The following is a 14,308-nucleotide window of genomic DNA, read 5'->3' on the forward strand; positions in this document are numbered from 1 at the left end:
GGAATGGAATGATGGAGAATTGAGGTAACATGCTGAACATTTGATTTAAAAGCAAAAAAACCCCAAAGCAAACCTAGACATTTGATGGATGTTAACAAACAGCATTACTTGAGGAATTTCCATGATGGCTCAGTGTCTGTTCCTGCTGGAGCTGCTCTGGTTCTCCGTGAACCACCCTGTTCAGATGCAGCTCCTTCTGTGGATGGAAAGCTTCCTCTTTGTTACAGAATTCTTTGGAAGTAGGTGATGCCTCACTCACATAAAAAGGAGTTTTGAAGACTCAAAAGTCTGAAAAACCCTGGAAATAGACAAAGTCTGTTGGAATAATCTTTTTTACTTCAGTGCATGCACTTGTAGGTAGAGAGGCAGAGTACATCCAGTTCTGCTCTGCCACACTGTAACAGTGAGAATTCATTTGCTGCTGAAGGGAAAAGAGCAAACTTTGGGAGGACATCCTTTGTATTGAACACTAACAGGATAACACAGCTGATGAAAGAAAATCCAGCCTTTCTTTGCAGAAGTTAAATACTAATTGACAAAATGAAGGAGCTCATTTTTTATCCTATCCAAGTTGAACTGTTTGAAGTTATCAATGTAGGTGAGAACCTTGCAGGACACCAGGCTGTAGTAGGTTTCCAGCAAGGAACAATCTTCCCCATCGCTCGTTTCCTTCCAGCCTTTAACTAACTCGTCCTCTGCCATGTCTGCAGAGGTGAAAATGAATTTGTAGCAGCATCGATTGTAGCTGATGTGCTTCTCCCCAGCGAAGCGGGAGCTGTGCCTGGCGCTGATGCCAGCTCTTCTAGCACAGATTCCCACAAAGGCAGCAGGGGGCAATGCCAGGGGCACCTCCCTGGCAGCCACGTAAACCTTGCGAGCCACGTCCCGGGACATGAGGAAAGCGCTGCCGTGGCAGAAATCGGGGTAGAACTGCTCGGGGTACTGCTGCATGGGCACAAAGGCAGGGCTCTGGGGGTCCCTGTCGGGCACCCCGTGGTGAACCACGCTCCCCAGGTAGATGTCCTCCAGCTGGGTTAAGCTCAGCAGGTACCCAGCCAGGCTGGGAACAGCCACAAACACATCCTGGGCTGTGTGGAGGATGAACCTGGCACGGGGACAGGAGGTCACCGTCCACTCCACGCTCATCAGCATCTTCTGTGTCTGCGTCCGGGGGGAATCGATGAAACTGCCTTCAATGATGTCTCGGTGCTTTTGAGCCTCTTCATTGATCTGCAGCTGGGTGCTTGCTGCAGCTGCCTTTCCTACAGCAAACACAGTGAGGATGCTGTGACCCCCAGAGCCTGTGCTGTTCCCCCAGGTCTGCCTGATCACGTCACGCCTTGTCCTGTTCTCGGGGCTGCTGCACACAACAATGAGCAGAAATATCTCTTGGTCAGAGCAAGTCGCTGTGCTGCTGCTGGTGTAGGAGAGGTTGGCCTTCAGAGGATCCAGATCCAGCTTCCTGGCCCTCTCCCTGATCTCCAGAGCCTTTGCATCCGTGTAAGAGAGAGGCAGGGAATGCAGGAAGTATTGCTCCAGCAAATCTGCCCCGAAGAGCAGCACGTGGAAAAGCAGCACGTTGGAGAGGATGAAGCACCACTGGTGTGTGCGGAGCCTGCACAGTGTCAGCTGGGAACAGCAACGTGGATACTGAGTTCTCTTGCCTCCCAGACCAAAAGGCTTTCCCTTCTTTTACAATCTATCCATGCAAAGCAATCACAGCTTTTAGACCCTGGTCTTTGTATTATTAGTGTGAGGTTTGTTTTTCTGCTAGAAATTTAATCAATCTACTTGTGGCACAGTGAGATCCCAAACTGAGAAGGACATTGCCATGTTGAAAGCTTCTTTCTATGCATCCACATGTGGAAATACTAAAGAATGACTTGCTAGGGATAATTTTTGACTACTTTTAACCTAGTACTGAAGGCCTGAGGTGCCTCTTAATATGTCCTTGAAGGAGAACTGTTGGTACTTGGCCTGACACTGCCCAATGAAAGCTGTCAGGGTTAGAATCCAGAGGGAAAGGCTGGGTTGGACGGGACTTGGAGCAAAATGGGAAAGTGAAAGGTGTCCCTGCCCTGGCAGGGGGTGGAATGAGATGATCTTTAAGGTCCCTTCCAACCCCAGTGGTGTGAAAGCTGTAAGAGGCTGCAGCACTTACCTGCATGGTGCTGGGAGCTGTCCCTGCAGCAGGAGCTCTCTGGGCAGTTTCTCCTGGCAGTGGCTCTATCTGGGGCTGCAGGATCCAGTTTCTGCCCAGTACCTGCAGCCTGTGGCTTCCACCTCACCTGCCTGGGCAGAGGAAAGATGATCCCTGGGGCTGATCGTGTTGCAGCCACATGAAACACCAAGCAAACAAACCCCTGACCTTTCCCTTCATTAATTTCTTTCACTGAGAAATAAGTGAAGCAAATTCTGGGGCTCTCTTGGTCTGAGGAATCCCTGGTACTGTTGAGTCTGTTCTTAACCTGCCAGTTTGCTGCTGGCCCTGGGGCTGTGTTTTTCACAGCTGTGCCATTGTGGTGTTGGTTCCTCAGGGGGTGTTGCTGCTTTGGGGTGTGAACTTGTGGGATTGCCTTGTGTGGGGTTTTGGAGGACACCCCGAGGCTGTGGGTGCTGCTGGGCCAGGCTGGCTCCAGCTCATGGGGCTCTGCCCCTGGGCAGGCTCTGCCTTGGGCTGCTGGGGCTTGTTGCTGTTGGCTCAGGAGCTGTCAGGGCTGGGGAGCCACAGGAGCCTGGAAGTGCTGCAGGGGGAAGTGCCAAAGACACCACAAACAGGATGGAGCTGTCAGCAGGGGAGAGTTGGCTTTGGCAGTGGGGAGCACCGAGGGGAGAGGGGCCTGTGGGTCCCCAGCAGCGCCCTGGGAGGGCAGGGAAGGGTTGGGTGGTGGCAAAGCTGCTGTTTGAGGGGTTGAGGTGGGAGGTGTCTGCCTTGTGGGAACTCCAGCCTGCATGGCAGAGCAGGGAGATCATGATTTCTTTTGAATTCTGAGAAGATTTCTCAGAGGTCAGGGTGCATTTCTGTTCTGCATCCGTGGGTGAGAGGGGAACACAGCCCTGCTCTGGTTTGTCTTGGCTGGACCATTGCAAGGCTCCCTGCAGCATCCTCAGGGCAGCCTGGATTAGCCCAATGTCCCAGGGACATGGAGAAGAGCTTTGATTTCTGCCTTGAGGGGTCCAGGGTTAATCCCCAGCTCTGGCTGAGCTGCTCAGCTCTCCCAGCTGTGTTGATAGAGGGAACAGAGGAATTACAGAAGAAACCAGGTTCCCAAAATCTGCTCACAGCTTGGAAGTGCATCTCACCCCATTGGAAAACCCCAAAACACTCACAGTGTGCAAGTCCCAGTGTGGATTTCTGCTTCAGGCTCTCCAAAAAGAGGGAAAACTCCTTCCCCAGGGCTCATGTGTCAGCTGGGCCACAGCTTCATCCAGCCCAGCCTCACACTCTGCAATCCTCACAGAAGTTGTGCTTTGAAGCTGGGTGAGCTGTCAGCACAGGAAGTGTCAGTTAAATGTGTGCCCTGAAATAAAAGGCTAATAAGGAAATATTTTTCATGTACAGTAATACAGCCCTGCAACTCCAGATACCCGTTCTGGAGAAAAAAAAATTCCTTCTTTGAAGATGTTCTATCTCCAGCTGAATAATTTAATGAGCAAATAAATACCAGCATTTGAAACCTCATACATTAAAAATGGAATATCTTTAGAATAATATAATAATAATAAGCCCCACATGTGTATCATCCCTGGTGCAATTAGGCCCAGCATGGTGCTGGCAGCATTGCTCTGTGGTGGCAGCAGCAACTTTGATACCAAATATATAAAATTAACACTCCCCAACCCCAGCCAGGGCACAGGCAGCTCTAGGATGTGGGTTTTTATTTATCCCCAGAGCCTGGTGGAGTCCTGCTGGGAGAAAGCTGAGGAACAGCAAGGCAAATACTGCTGAGGGGGAAAATAACTGAGTCCCTCAGCTGCAGGAGTTTTGCCTGGGGGTGATCCCTCCATCAATTACCTTTAACCCCAGGTTTCAGGTAAACACAACACTCAGCAGCTCATCTGTGACTTTATCTCACTTTTCAGAAGAGTGAAGTGAAACTCATTTGGGAGAATCTTCACTCCCAGGGAGATCCAAGGGTTTCCTGGAGAGGAGAGAATTCAGGACCCTGGCACTGCTGAAGTCAGGTCAGTGGGGATGGGAACTCTGTTCCTGCAGCTGCACAGAGATCCTGCACAATCCTGGGGGTGTGAACTGGGCAGTCAACCAGGAGAGCAGATTTTCCTGAGCCACAGGGCTACAATTTGCTTTCTGTGAGATGTTTTCACATTTTCATTAAATTTTACCTCCAAGCAAACCTCACTACAGGAGCAGGGATGTAATGCTGTCAGCAGCTTGAGCTATCCTAAAGCTGTAAGTGTTCAGACTGAAGAATGTTTGGGTTTGATTTTTTGGAGAGAATGTATTTTGTGATATCCAAAGGTCAAAGCAGAGCTGCCAGGAGGGTGGTGGGAGATGCTGTTGAGCAGGAGGAGCCTGGGGCAGGCAGTGGGTGCTGCAGGGAGCAGCTGAACCTGCAGCTCCTTAAAACATCTCCTAAAGCCTCCTGGCTTCCCTCCCAGTGCTGGGAACATTTGGAAGGGGGGGCAGAGCCTGGCTTCCCTCAGTTCTGCTTGACTCCACGTTGTGAAAATGAGAAGGCTTTGGAAGAGGCGGTGTTCTCAGGAGAGGGAGGATGGAGGGGATTGATGGGGAAAATCCAGGCAAAACCAGGTTTCCCAAAGTGAATTTGTTCAAATGTGAAAGCTTGAGCTCAGCCTGCCCTAGGTCAGCAGGGTGGACACCCCTCTCTGTGGCCCTGCTCTCAGGCTCTTCCCAAAATCCAAGTTGATTCCCACAGGTGGGCTTGCAACTTTTCACTTGCTGCCTCCTGCTCCAGGGACAGCTCAGAACCCTCTGTGGAACCCACCTGGCACAGCCTCCCTTCCCACAAGGCACTCCCTGTGCTCTCAGAGGTTCACTTGTCTCAGAGATGCCCTTTGTCACCCCAGCCTGGATGCTCTAGGAACACAAGACCCTCCCAGCTTCCCAAAGCTTTTTGGATGCTGCACCAAGGATCCCTTTTATTCCAACCTGCCTCTTGCAGTTTCACCAGCACACACAGACCTGAGAGCACGAGGGGCTGTGAAGGGACCTGTCTGGTTTTTAATAACAGCATCAGTTGCAATAAATAGAGATGATTGTTTAGGTCTTAGTCACCTAATAACAATGTTTGTGCTTGAAGACATGATTCAGCTCTTGCAGGATGTTCTTCACCTCATGTTCTCCATGGGGTTTGGGAAATGATGGAAGAAGAGGCTTTGTAAGAGTTCTACAGCGTGTGTTCTACTTGTTATTTGATATTTAATGTTCCTTTGGGTATTAAATAAAAGTAGAAAACTGAAAACCAAGCCAACAAACCTGAGCACTGCCACAGCAGACAAATATCTCTGTGGCTCCCAGTGTGCAGATGAAGGTGTCTTTGCTTTGATTTAATGGCTCAGTCGATGAGACTAAAACCATGTTTTTATAGCCAAGTTTCCTGCATTCTTCTTTTTGCTTTGCATACATCAGTCTAGGAGTTAGAGAGCTCTCTCTCCTTTTCTATGCTATGTTTGATTGTTCCTTCTTCAGATTAATGACAGCTTTGACAATTCTCTACCTCTGCATTCCTGGATAACGACAGCCTCAATCCCCTGTGTGTTCTGCAAGTGCTGCCTTCAGCCTCAGGAATGCTGAGTTTAACATGAGCTGAGTGGAAAGAGCATAAATTGTGTGAAATGCTGAGTTGTGAGGCCACAGGGCCGAGCGGGTTCCCCAAGTGGTGTCCCTGCCAAGATGTCAAGAACTTTTGACAGAAAAGTTGCTTATTTTGCAGTGGACCAGAAGTTTCCTTGTTGTTATTAATTCTTAGACTGTGCTGTGTGTGAATTGCTTTTTTTGATGCTTTTTTGGTGCTTTTTTCCCTCATGCTTTCATTCCCTGCAGGCTGTATTTGTGCCTGGCAAATGGAGATTCACATGAAATTCATTTGACACACACAACATCCACAGCATTGGAGTCTCTGCCCAGGCTCTGCGTGGATTAAATTCAGTCCATGCTCTGACATTTCCAGCTGGGAGCAGATCCAGCGTTGCTGTTCCTGACTCCGTGGCTGCTCTGCCCTGCACTGGGCATTTCTGCTGGGAGAAATGGGAGAAATTTCAGCTGGGGCATTTCTCCTGGGCACCTCCTTGCCCTGGGGTGATGGGGTCCCTGTGTGATGCACCAAAAAAGCAAAGTCTGCTCTTTTTGGTCGTAGGGGGGAAACAGGAGCTGGAATGGACTTAAGTGATGTCCCAGCCCATCCTCTCCAGGTGCTGGATGGATCCAGCTGTGCTCCAGCTGGTGCCCCAGGGCTGGGGAGGGGCTGCAGCCCCGCTGGTGGGGCTGTCCCCATCACCCTCCTGGCAGGGGATTATTGGGGAGCTGGAGCAGGACAGGGACCCCTCAGACACGAATTCCTGGAGCCCTGTGGATCGCTGGGCTCGGGTGATGTGCTCTGCAGAAGATGACTTTCTCTCACTCTCGCCTCTGACTCATCCCACTGTTGCCTCCCACAGATTTATTTATTGTTCTCCCAGACACAGAAACGGCAGAGCTGAGTCTCCCTGCCCTGTGCCAGGCTCCTCGGGCAGCTGGGCTGGCATCTGCCAGAGCAGCCAGGCCTTCCCACACTCACCCCTGGGGGTTCTCACACCGGGGTTTGCCCCTGGGGAGCCCCCAGTGCTGCTCCCCAGCCTGGCTGTGCTCTGAGTGCTCACACACAGCACCCAGCCCTGGAAATGGCACTCAGCATCTCGGGATGTGCCTGGTCCCGGCTGTGCTGCTCGTTCCCGTCCCCTTGGAATGGCTGCTGTCCTGCTCTGGGTGCAGCAGCAATGGCGGGCTGCTCAAGGGGCTCCCCAGCAGAGCTGTTGGTCCTCTAGTGGGAGGTACATGACATCCTTATTAATTGTATTTTGTGTCAATGTCTGCTGGGAAACGAGTACTTGTAGCACCGATAGCATTTTGGGGAGTGCAGGAAGGACCAGCTCAGCCCCATGCCCCAAAATTCTGAACAATACCTTTGCTGAGAGCACTGCCCTGCCTTCTCCTGCCTTTTCCCCTTGACTTTGGGGTACAGGGAATTTCTCTGTGGAGCAGGACAAGAGCTCTTTCCTCAGGTAGGATATTGCTCAGCTTGTCCATGTGGTGACCTGAGCAGCTGAGCACTGGTGCTTGTGGTGGCACCAGTGTTAGGGGCAGGTGGAACCAGTCCCACTCTGCCGTTCAGACTCCAGCGTTTACATGGGGATGTTCTCTTCTTCTGGCTCTTTCTCTTTCATTTTTCATTTCTCTCAGCATCTGACTGTAACTGTTTTAAATAATTCCTCCCCCACGCCTGTGTTATCACCCAGCATGTCAATACTGCTGTGCCACCCACCCCTCTCCTCCCGGAGCTGCACGTTAACACTTTGCACCAGATAATGTGAGGCAATTAGTGAATGGAGAATAACCTTCCCACTGAAAAGCAGGATGAGCTGGGAAGCATCACACGGGGGGATTGCTCGGGGAGTATTAATTGCTTTTCTCTCCAGTGACTCCTGGTGTAGGAGAGTCCATATGGAGAGAGAGGAGGAGGAGGAAGAGATGCTGCGGGAGAAACGAAGTCTCCGGTGCTGGAGGGAAGCGCAAAGCCCAGCGCATCCGAGCGGGGGCACTTGGCTCTTGGCGGAGGCTGTGGCACAGCGGGGGCTGCGCATCCACCGTGAGCGATGATCACAGAGCCCGGCAGCGGATCCCAGGGGGATCCCCGGGTCAGCGGGACCGGGAAAGCCGGAGAGAAACCAAAGCTCTGGAAACAGCGGGATCCCAGCGCGGATGGTGCCACCCTCCCCTGGGTGTGACCGAAGCGGTGGCTGAGGTGGCAGAGGAGCTTTGCACAGAGCACAGGGGGCTGTGCGGCCTCTGCGTGTCTGTGGGAGCAGTTCCTTTACTGGGGTGTGTGCTCTCCACTGCAGCTCCCACAAAACGGCAGCACAGCGAACTCCCCAGCGGCCTGGGCTGGGAAAGAGAGTCGGAAAAAGGAGAGGAACGGAGAGGAGTGTACCTGGGCTGGGGCAGAACCACCCCCAGTGCCGGGGGGCTCAGCGGGACCCCGCTCGGAGCCGCTCCCTTTGCGCTCTCACACCCGGCTCCCTGCCAGGGGACACATTTGGGACACTTCACATGTGGCCACATCATTCCTGGTGGCACCTCCCGGCACGAGGGGCTGAACTTGGAGGGGAGGGAAGGCACCTTGGAGCCCGTCCCGTTAACCCTTTCCTGGAGCTGCCGGCTCGTTTCCAGGCTGTCCCCGGGCTCGGGGCCATTCCCCAGCGGGGCCGTGTTATTGCAGCACGGCCTCCCGGGAGGATCAACGCTGCCGGCCCGGCCGCGCAGCACGGCACAGGAATTCCCGGGGCTTGGCCGCGCTGTTTGCTTTCGGCACAACCCCGAGGCGCAGCAGCGCTTAACACAAATATTTGTGTGGCTAGTAGAAAAAAAATCCAGCCAAATAAAAAAAAAAGGAAAGAAAAAAGAAAAGAAAAAAAAATAGAAAAAGAAAGGAAGAAATGGAAGGAAAAAGGGAAAGAGAGGAGATAGGAAAGGAAGAAAGGAAAAAGGGAAAGAGAGGAGAAAGAAAGGAAGAAAGGAAAGGAAAAAAGGGAAAGAGAAGAGGAAGAAAGGAAAGGGGAAAGGGAAAGAGAGGAGAAAGAAAGGAAGAAAGGAAAGGAAAGGAAAAAGGGAAAGAGAGGAGGAAGAAAGGAAAGGAAAAAGGGAAAGAGAGGAGAAAGGAAAGGAAAAAAGGAAAGGAAAAAGGGAAAGAGAGGAGAAAGGAAAGGAAATGGGAGAAAATAAAGGGGAAAGGGAAATAACAGGGAAAAGATAGGGGGAAAGGAGAGGAAAAAGGAAAATAAAGCAAGCAAGCCACCCAAAGGTGGTGCTGCCAGAGGCGAAGGGACACAGTCCGCGGGGGATCAGCTGCCCCAGCCCGGGGGTCGCGGGGCCGGGGCGGGGGCAGCTCCGGGGGCGGAGGCGATCGCGGCCCGGCCCATCCATCCCCGCCCATCCATCCCCGCCCATCCATCCCCGCCCATCCATCCCCGCCCGTCCCCGCGCATCCCGCACCTGTTGCCGCCCGCTCCCCGCGGCGCCGCCCGGCCCCGGCATGCGGAGCGCCCGAGCGGCCCGCGGGCTGCGGCGGCGGCTGCGGGCCGGGCGGTGATGGGCGGCGGGCGGCGGCCCCGGCAGCGGCCCCGGTCCCGGGACGGCGGCGCTGGCTCTGCCCGCGGCCCCGGCAGCGCGGGGTGCCCATGCTCTGCCCCGCCGCGCCGCGCCCATGCCGTTCTCGGGCGAGGAGCGGAGCCTGCAGGGGATCTACAAACCGGGGCCGGCCGAGGGGCGGCCGGTGTGCCCCGAGTGCTACACCAACCGCTCCTTCGTCTACGACGATGGCAGCGCCCACAGGTACCGGGGATGCGGGGCTGGGAGGGACCGCGGGGCTGCTGGAGCAGCCGCAGGAGCCCCTTCTCCTCTCGGGGGACCGGCTGGACCCCTATCCCCCATCCCCACCGCTGCCCCCAGCCTGGAGGAAAGTTTCTGCGGCACTTGCAGGCCTGGATGGGAGCCCTGTGAGTGCTCCTGTGGGCGCAGCACCTCGGGAACGGGGCGGTCGGGAGCTGCCTGTGGAGGGGAAGGAGCGCTCGGAGACCCCCGAGCACTCTCACCCTTCACGGGAAGGTCCGTGCTGATCCCTCTGTCACGGACCGAGGCTGTGCTCCGGGGCGTGAGCAGTGCTCGGCTGAGCCCTGCAGCCATCCCAAAGCCAAGGGGCTAAAATACACCCAGGAAAAAGCTGTATTTCCGTAGGTGCTGCCCAGCTCCGTTTTTGGGATGGTTTCATGCCAAAGTTGCAGTGTCCAGTGTGAGGGAGGGGCTGCTGAGTGGAGGGGAAGAGCTGCTTGAGGTCGGGGGACTCAGTGCCACCATCCTCCTGTGCCTGGCAGCAGCACCTGTTTCTCACAAGTGGTTCTTGCTGAAGTATCCCAGTTTTTTTCCTGAAAAATGCTGTGTATGATCATTGTTCTGCTTAAATTTTCTGGTGTGGCTCTTCTGGCTGTCACACTCATCAAATACCAGCTGAAGTGAGCAGATGAACTGTGTGTATCAATTCATGCTTGGCAGATAAGTACCTTAGCTGGGTTTGTGCCCTGGGCTGCCCAGCTGGGATTTTCTGTATCTTCATCTTCTTGCTATGATTTAGGGAAATGATCTTTTATTCCTAAAAACCTGAATGAAAAAAGAAGAAACAGTCTGTTCTTTAATTCTCAGTACGTTGCCACTGAGTGGGTAATTAATAAAACCCCTGAATGTTGTTTTTTTAGGATTAAGACCCTCATTACTGCCTTCTCTCTGTCACAATGTCCAATGCATCCAAGGCTCCGTGGTGCCTCAGGACCCCCAGCTCTGGATGACACCGTTGGGTTCCTTTGGGCACAGCAGGGTGGCTGTGGAGCACAGTTCTTTCCCCAGCCCCTAAACTGCCTCATTTTGCAGCTGTGCTTGATGTGTCTGCAGAAATGACACCCTTGGGGGTTTTTCTGTCTGTGAAGATCAGGGCTCAGGCTGCAGACAGCAGCTCCCAGAGGTTTCCAACTCCAACCTGACGGGAAGATGAGGAGCTGCTCCTCATTACTGACACTGCAGCCCTGCCTGGGGTCATTTATCATCATCTAGTGCACTACAGAATCCTTGCCCAAAGACCCTCCTGCCTGTCTCTCTCAATCTGGAGAGGAACTTTGTTTCCTAATTGTTGTTCTACAGCTCGATGTGTTTCTAACCCCCTCAGGCTGCAGAGAGGTTGAAATGCCTTTGCTTTCCATGGCTTGCCTTGCCTTTGTGCTCAGCCCTTTGCTGCCCTTCTGGAGATTTTAAACAAGCTGCCTGGAGCCTCAGGACACAGCAGTGTCTCCAGCTCGGGGCAGGCTGGTGTCTAATGCACTTTTCCTGAGCTGATCAGCTGAAGAAGCAGAAAAGGATTGCTACAGACAGGCTAAAGAGAAAGGGCAGGGGCAGGCAATGAGCACCATTAGTGGATCCCAGGGGCCCTGGCTGAAATGCTGTTTGCTTTCCTTTTCTGCAGCTTGGGCTGGGGGTGCAGATCCTGTCAGGGGGGATCATCCTCAGTCTGTCTCAGCCTTGCCTGGTGCACGAGCTCCTCCCTCCCCTCCCATGGGTTTCCTCTCCAGGCTGCTGTGGGGTTTGTGCACAGCCCCTGGGCAGACCAGGGCTCCAATACCATCTTCTTGTCTCCTCTTTGTGCCTGCGGGTGTGGAGCTTTGGCGTGGTGGCAGCTTTGTGTGTGCGGGGTGTGAGAGCCAGGACAGAGCAGCAAAGATGTAGAACACGTTCACTGAACCTTCAGCTGAATGTTCAATGTCAGCTGGGCTGACCCCACTGAAATAAGTGGAAAACTCAATTATCCCTTCACTTAGCAAATCTAGAGCTGCCTTAAAAACTGTTGAAGAGAAATTCTGTTTTCTCAGTTTCCTGAGTGTGGAGATGTGTGTGGGAATGTCCCTGAGCTTCCTCCTGGCCCCCTTTATAAGGAGACAATGATCTGGAAAGTCCCTCCCAAGGCAGAGAGCAAAGGGTTAATTGTAAAAACACTTGAGAGTTTGTTTGGAGAGTAAATACACATTTCTGGCACCCAGAGGGTACAAAGAGCCTAAATTTCGCTTTCCTACCTCGTGGGAAATCTGGGTAAATGTTTGCACAAGGATCCAGCCCGTCACTTCGGGGAGCTGAGGATTTCCTCGGGCCAGCGGCTGCGCTTCCCCCGCCGTGCCCATGTAAGGGCAGCGCGGGCACGGCTGATGGATGAGCGGCCAGATGGAAGGACTCACACAAAAATATCCTGCCCGGCTCAGGGGGCCGGCAGGAGCGGCAGGGATGGGCGGGAGGAGGTTTGGATTTCCCATCCCTGCCTCCTCCTGCTGCCATGGCTCGTCTGAGGAAACGCTGGAAGGCGGCGGCGGCTTAGGAGTCATGGCTTGGTGTTAGACGTACGTGGCTCTTCTCGTGTCTGCTCTAAGTGGCTCTTTTGGGGGATCTGTGTGGCTGCTGCTGCTGTCTGCAGCCCGTGGGAGCAGGGGTTTGGGTGCTGTGCCGTGGGTTTGGGAGCGGGACGCGGAGGGAAGGCGGGTCCCGGTGCTCGGGTGCGAGGCAGAGACGCTGAGCTCGGAGGCTGGACAGCAGCAGCCTGCCAGACTCGGGATGTTCCTGTGGAGTGTCAGCTCCAGGGGCTGTGCCCAGTCCCACCTGGCTGGGCTTTTGGCCCTGGGAATCACAGCAAGATCTGCAGCCAGGTTAAAAATGCAGTTATTTTGGTTGAAGCCTCTTCCTGAGTCCAAAGGCAGGAGGAAAGAAGAAAAGCTTTGATGAAATGAGGTTCTTGCTAAGTGAGAGCACTCATCCAGGCTCAGGATGGCTCTCCCATGGCTTCTCCTGCTCATCTTTGATGAATCCAAGGAGCTGTCTCAGTTTAGCACGAGGATGGTCCCTGCAGCTGACAGCCTGTTGTTGTCTCTTAAGTTTTCAATTTTCTGGAAATGAATGAGAAGATGCTTCTTTGGCAGAGCTGGCACTGAACCAGACTCTGTAGCTGATTAGTAATCTGTTCCTCCAGGCGAGATTTCTAGCTTGGACGTTTATCAGCTTGCAGAAAGTCAGCCTTGGGCATTGCAACAACTGTTGCTTTGGCTGCCCATGGGCATCTGGGCCTTGCTGTTCCAGGAGAAATTGCAATGGGGAGCCATGAAACTACAGGGCCAAACATCATGGATTTTCAGGGTGTTAATGTAGCAGAGATAAGATAGAATTCTGCTCTTGTTTTCCTCAGATGGTTTGGAAAGGGAAGTGTGAAGCTCTGGAGTGCTGCAGGGGAGCACCCACCAGCACACCTGGCTCAGTGGGAAGAGGTTTTGGGACCCTTCCCCACTATTCTGCTCCTAAAAGGACCCAAGTGTGCTGAATGTCCTCCTTTAGGAGCTGCCCTTGGGCTCTGGCATAGCCCTGTCACCCTTCACTGAAGAACAGCAAAGTAGGTCACTGCCTGTGCTCAGGGCTCTTTCTGCTCTGCAAAAATATTTACAGCATCTATTTGAATCCTCCCAGTCCTCCTGCAGTGACCTCTCCCTGACCCCCAGGCCTGGTCCCCGAGTGCTGCACGCAATTTGTTTTGGAGCCTGTGAACGTTTCTCTTGCATCCCTGCCAGGCTGGGCTGGAGTGTGGAACATCTCATTCATCCTTCTCATGAATAAAACCAGGCCAAGAGCCAGGAGGGCTCTGAGCACAGGTGCCTCTGGTGTCCTTTGGAAGTGCCTGGGGGCAGAAAGTTTAGGTGGGATTTTAGGAAGGAATCCTTCCCTTGGGAGGGTGGGCAGGCCCTGGCACAGGTGCCCAGAGAAGCTGTGGCTGCCCCTGGATCCCTGGAAATGTCCATGGCCAGGCTGGACAGGGCTTGGAGCAACCTGGGATAGTGGGAGGTGTCCCTGCCCATGGGGATGAGATGGGATTTGGGGTTCCTTCCAGCCCAAACCTTTGTGTGATTGCTGGGCAGGGACAGAGGGCAGGACAGAGCAGCCCTTCCCAGGGCTGGAGGTTGCACCCATGGCTGTGCTTCCACAGCCTGGATTGATGCTTTCCTGGGACTCACCCACTCCCTCCTGAAGCCATTGGTCCTCTCTGCTGCCACAGGAGGATGGGAGCTCTGTGCTGCAGCTGTGACAGAACTCTGCTGCTCCTCTGATTTCCCTGTGATTTCCCTGTGATTTCCCTGTGATGTTCTTGTTCTCTGCTTGTCCTCTCTGATTTTATCTCCTTTTCATTGCATCTCTTTCCAGGCCAGAGGCTCCCCCTGATGTGTTGGCCTTGCCTTGCCCAGCACACTTTAGAACCCACAGTTTTCTCTGGTGCCCTTCTCTGTGCTGTTTCAGCTCTGAGGTGGGGAGCCAGGACTGTGTGTGACTCCATGGTGGAATAAAAATCCTACCCTGAAATGTGAGGTTTGGACCACACTCAGAGCTGTTTGCCTTGTGGGACCATCTGCTGTGGCTCTGGCTCTTTTCTGAGAGCTGATTTGCAGACTCTTTGTGCCTGTGCAGGAAGATGATTGCCCTCCTCTCCCTTTGGATCAGTTGGAATTT

At 53.6% G+C, this 14,308-nt stretch overlaps 2 protein-coding genes across 2 annotated transcripts in view; one reads left to right on the forward strand and one right to left on the reverse strand.

Moving 5' to 3' along the window:
- Window positions 1-309: 309 nt before the first annotated feature.
- On the reverse strand, window positions 310-9,442 carry B3GALT9 (beta-1,3-galactosyltransferase 9). Its single transcript, XM_056505469.1, has 2 exons — window positions 9,230-9,442; window positions 310-1,686 (listed from the first exon to the last, which is right to left on the reverse strand). The coding sequence occupies exons 1-2, from the start codon at window positions 9,440-9,442 to the stop codon at window positions 529-531; spliced, it is 1,371 nt and encodes a 456-aa protein (XP_056361444.1). The 3' UTR covers window positions 310-528.
- Window positions 9,441-14,308, forward strand: part of KCNT1 (potassium sodium-activated channel subfamily T member 1) — an 81,913-nt gene continuing 77,045 nt past the window's right edge. Inside the window, exon 1 of the mRNA XM_056505357.1 lies at window positions 9,441-9,568. Coding sequence (XP_056361332.1) covers window positions 9,441-9,568 — 128 coding nt within the window. The remainder of the gene's footprint in view (window positions 9,569-14,308) is intronic.

Source organism: Oenanthe melanoleuca, chromosome 17 (genome assembly GCF_029582105.1).
Source record: "Oenanthe melanoleuca isolate GR-GAL-2019-014 chromosome 17, OMel1.0, whole genome shotgun sequence".
Classification (NCBI taxonomy): domain Eukaryota; kingdom Metazoa; phylum Chordata; class Aves; order Passeriformes; family Muscicapidae; genus Oenanthe; species Oenanthe melanoleuca.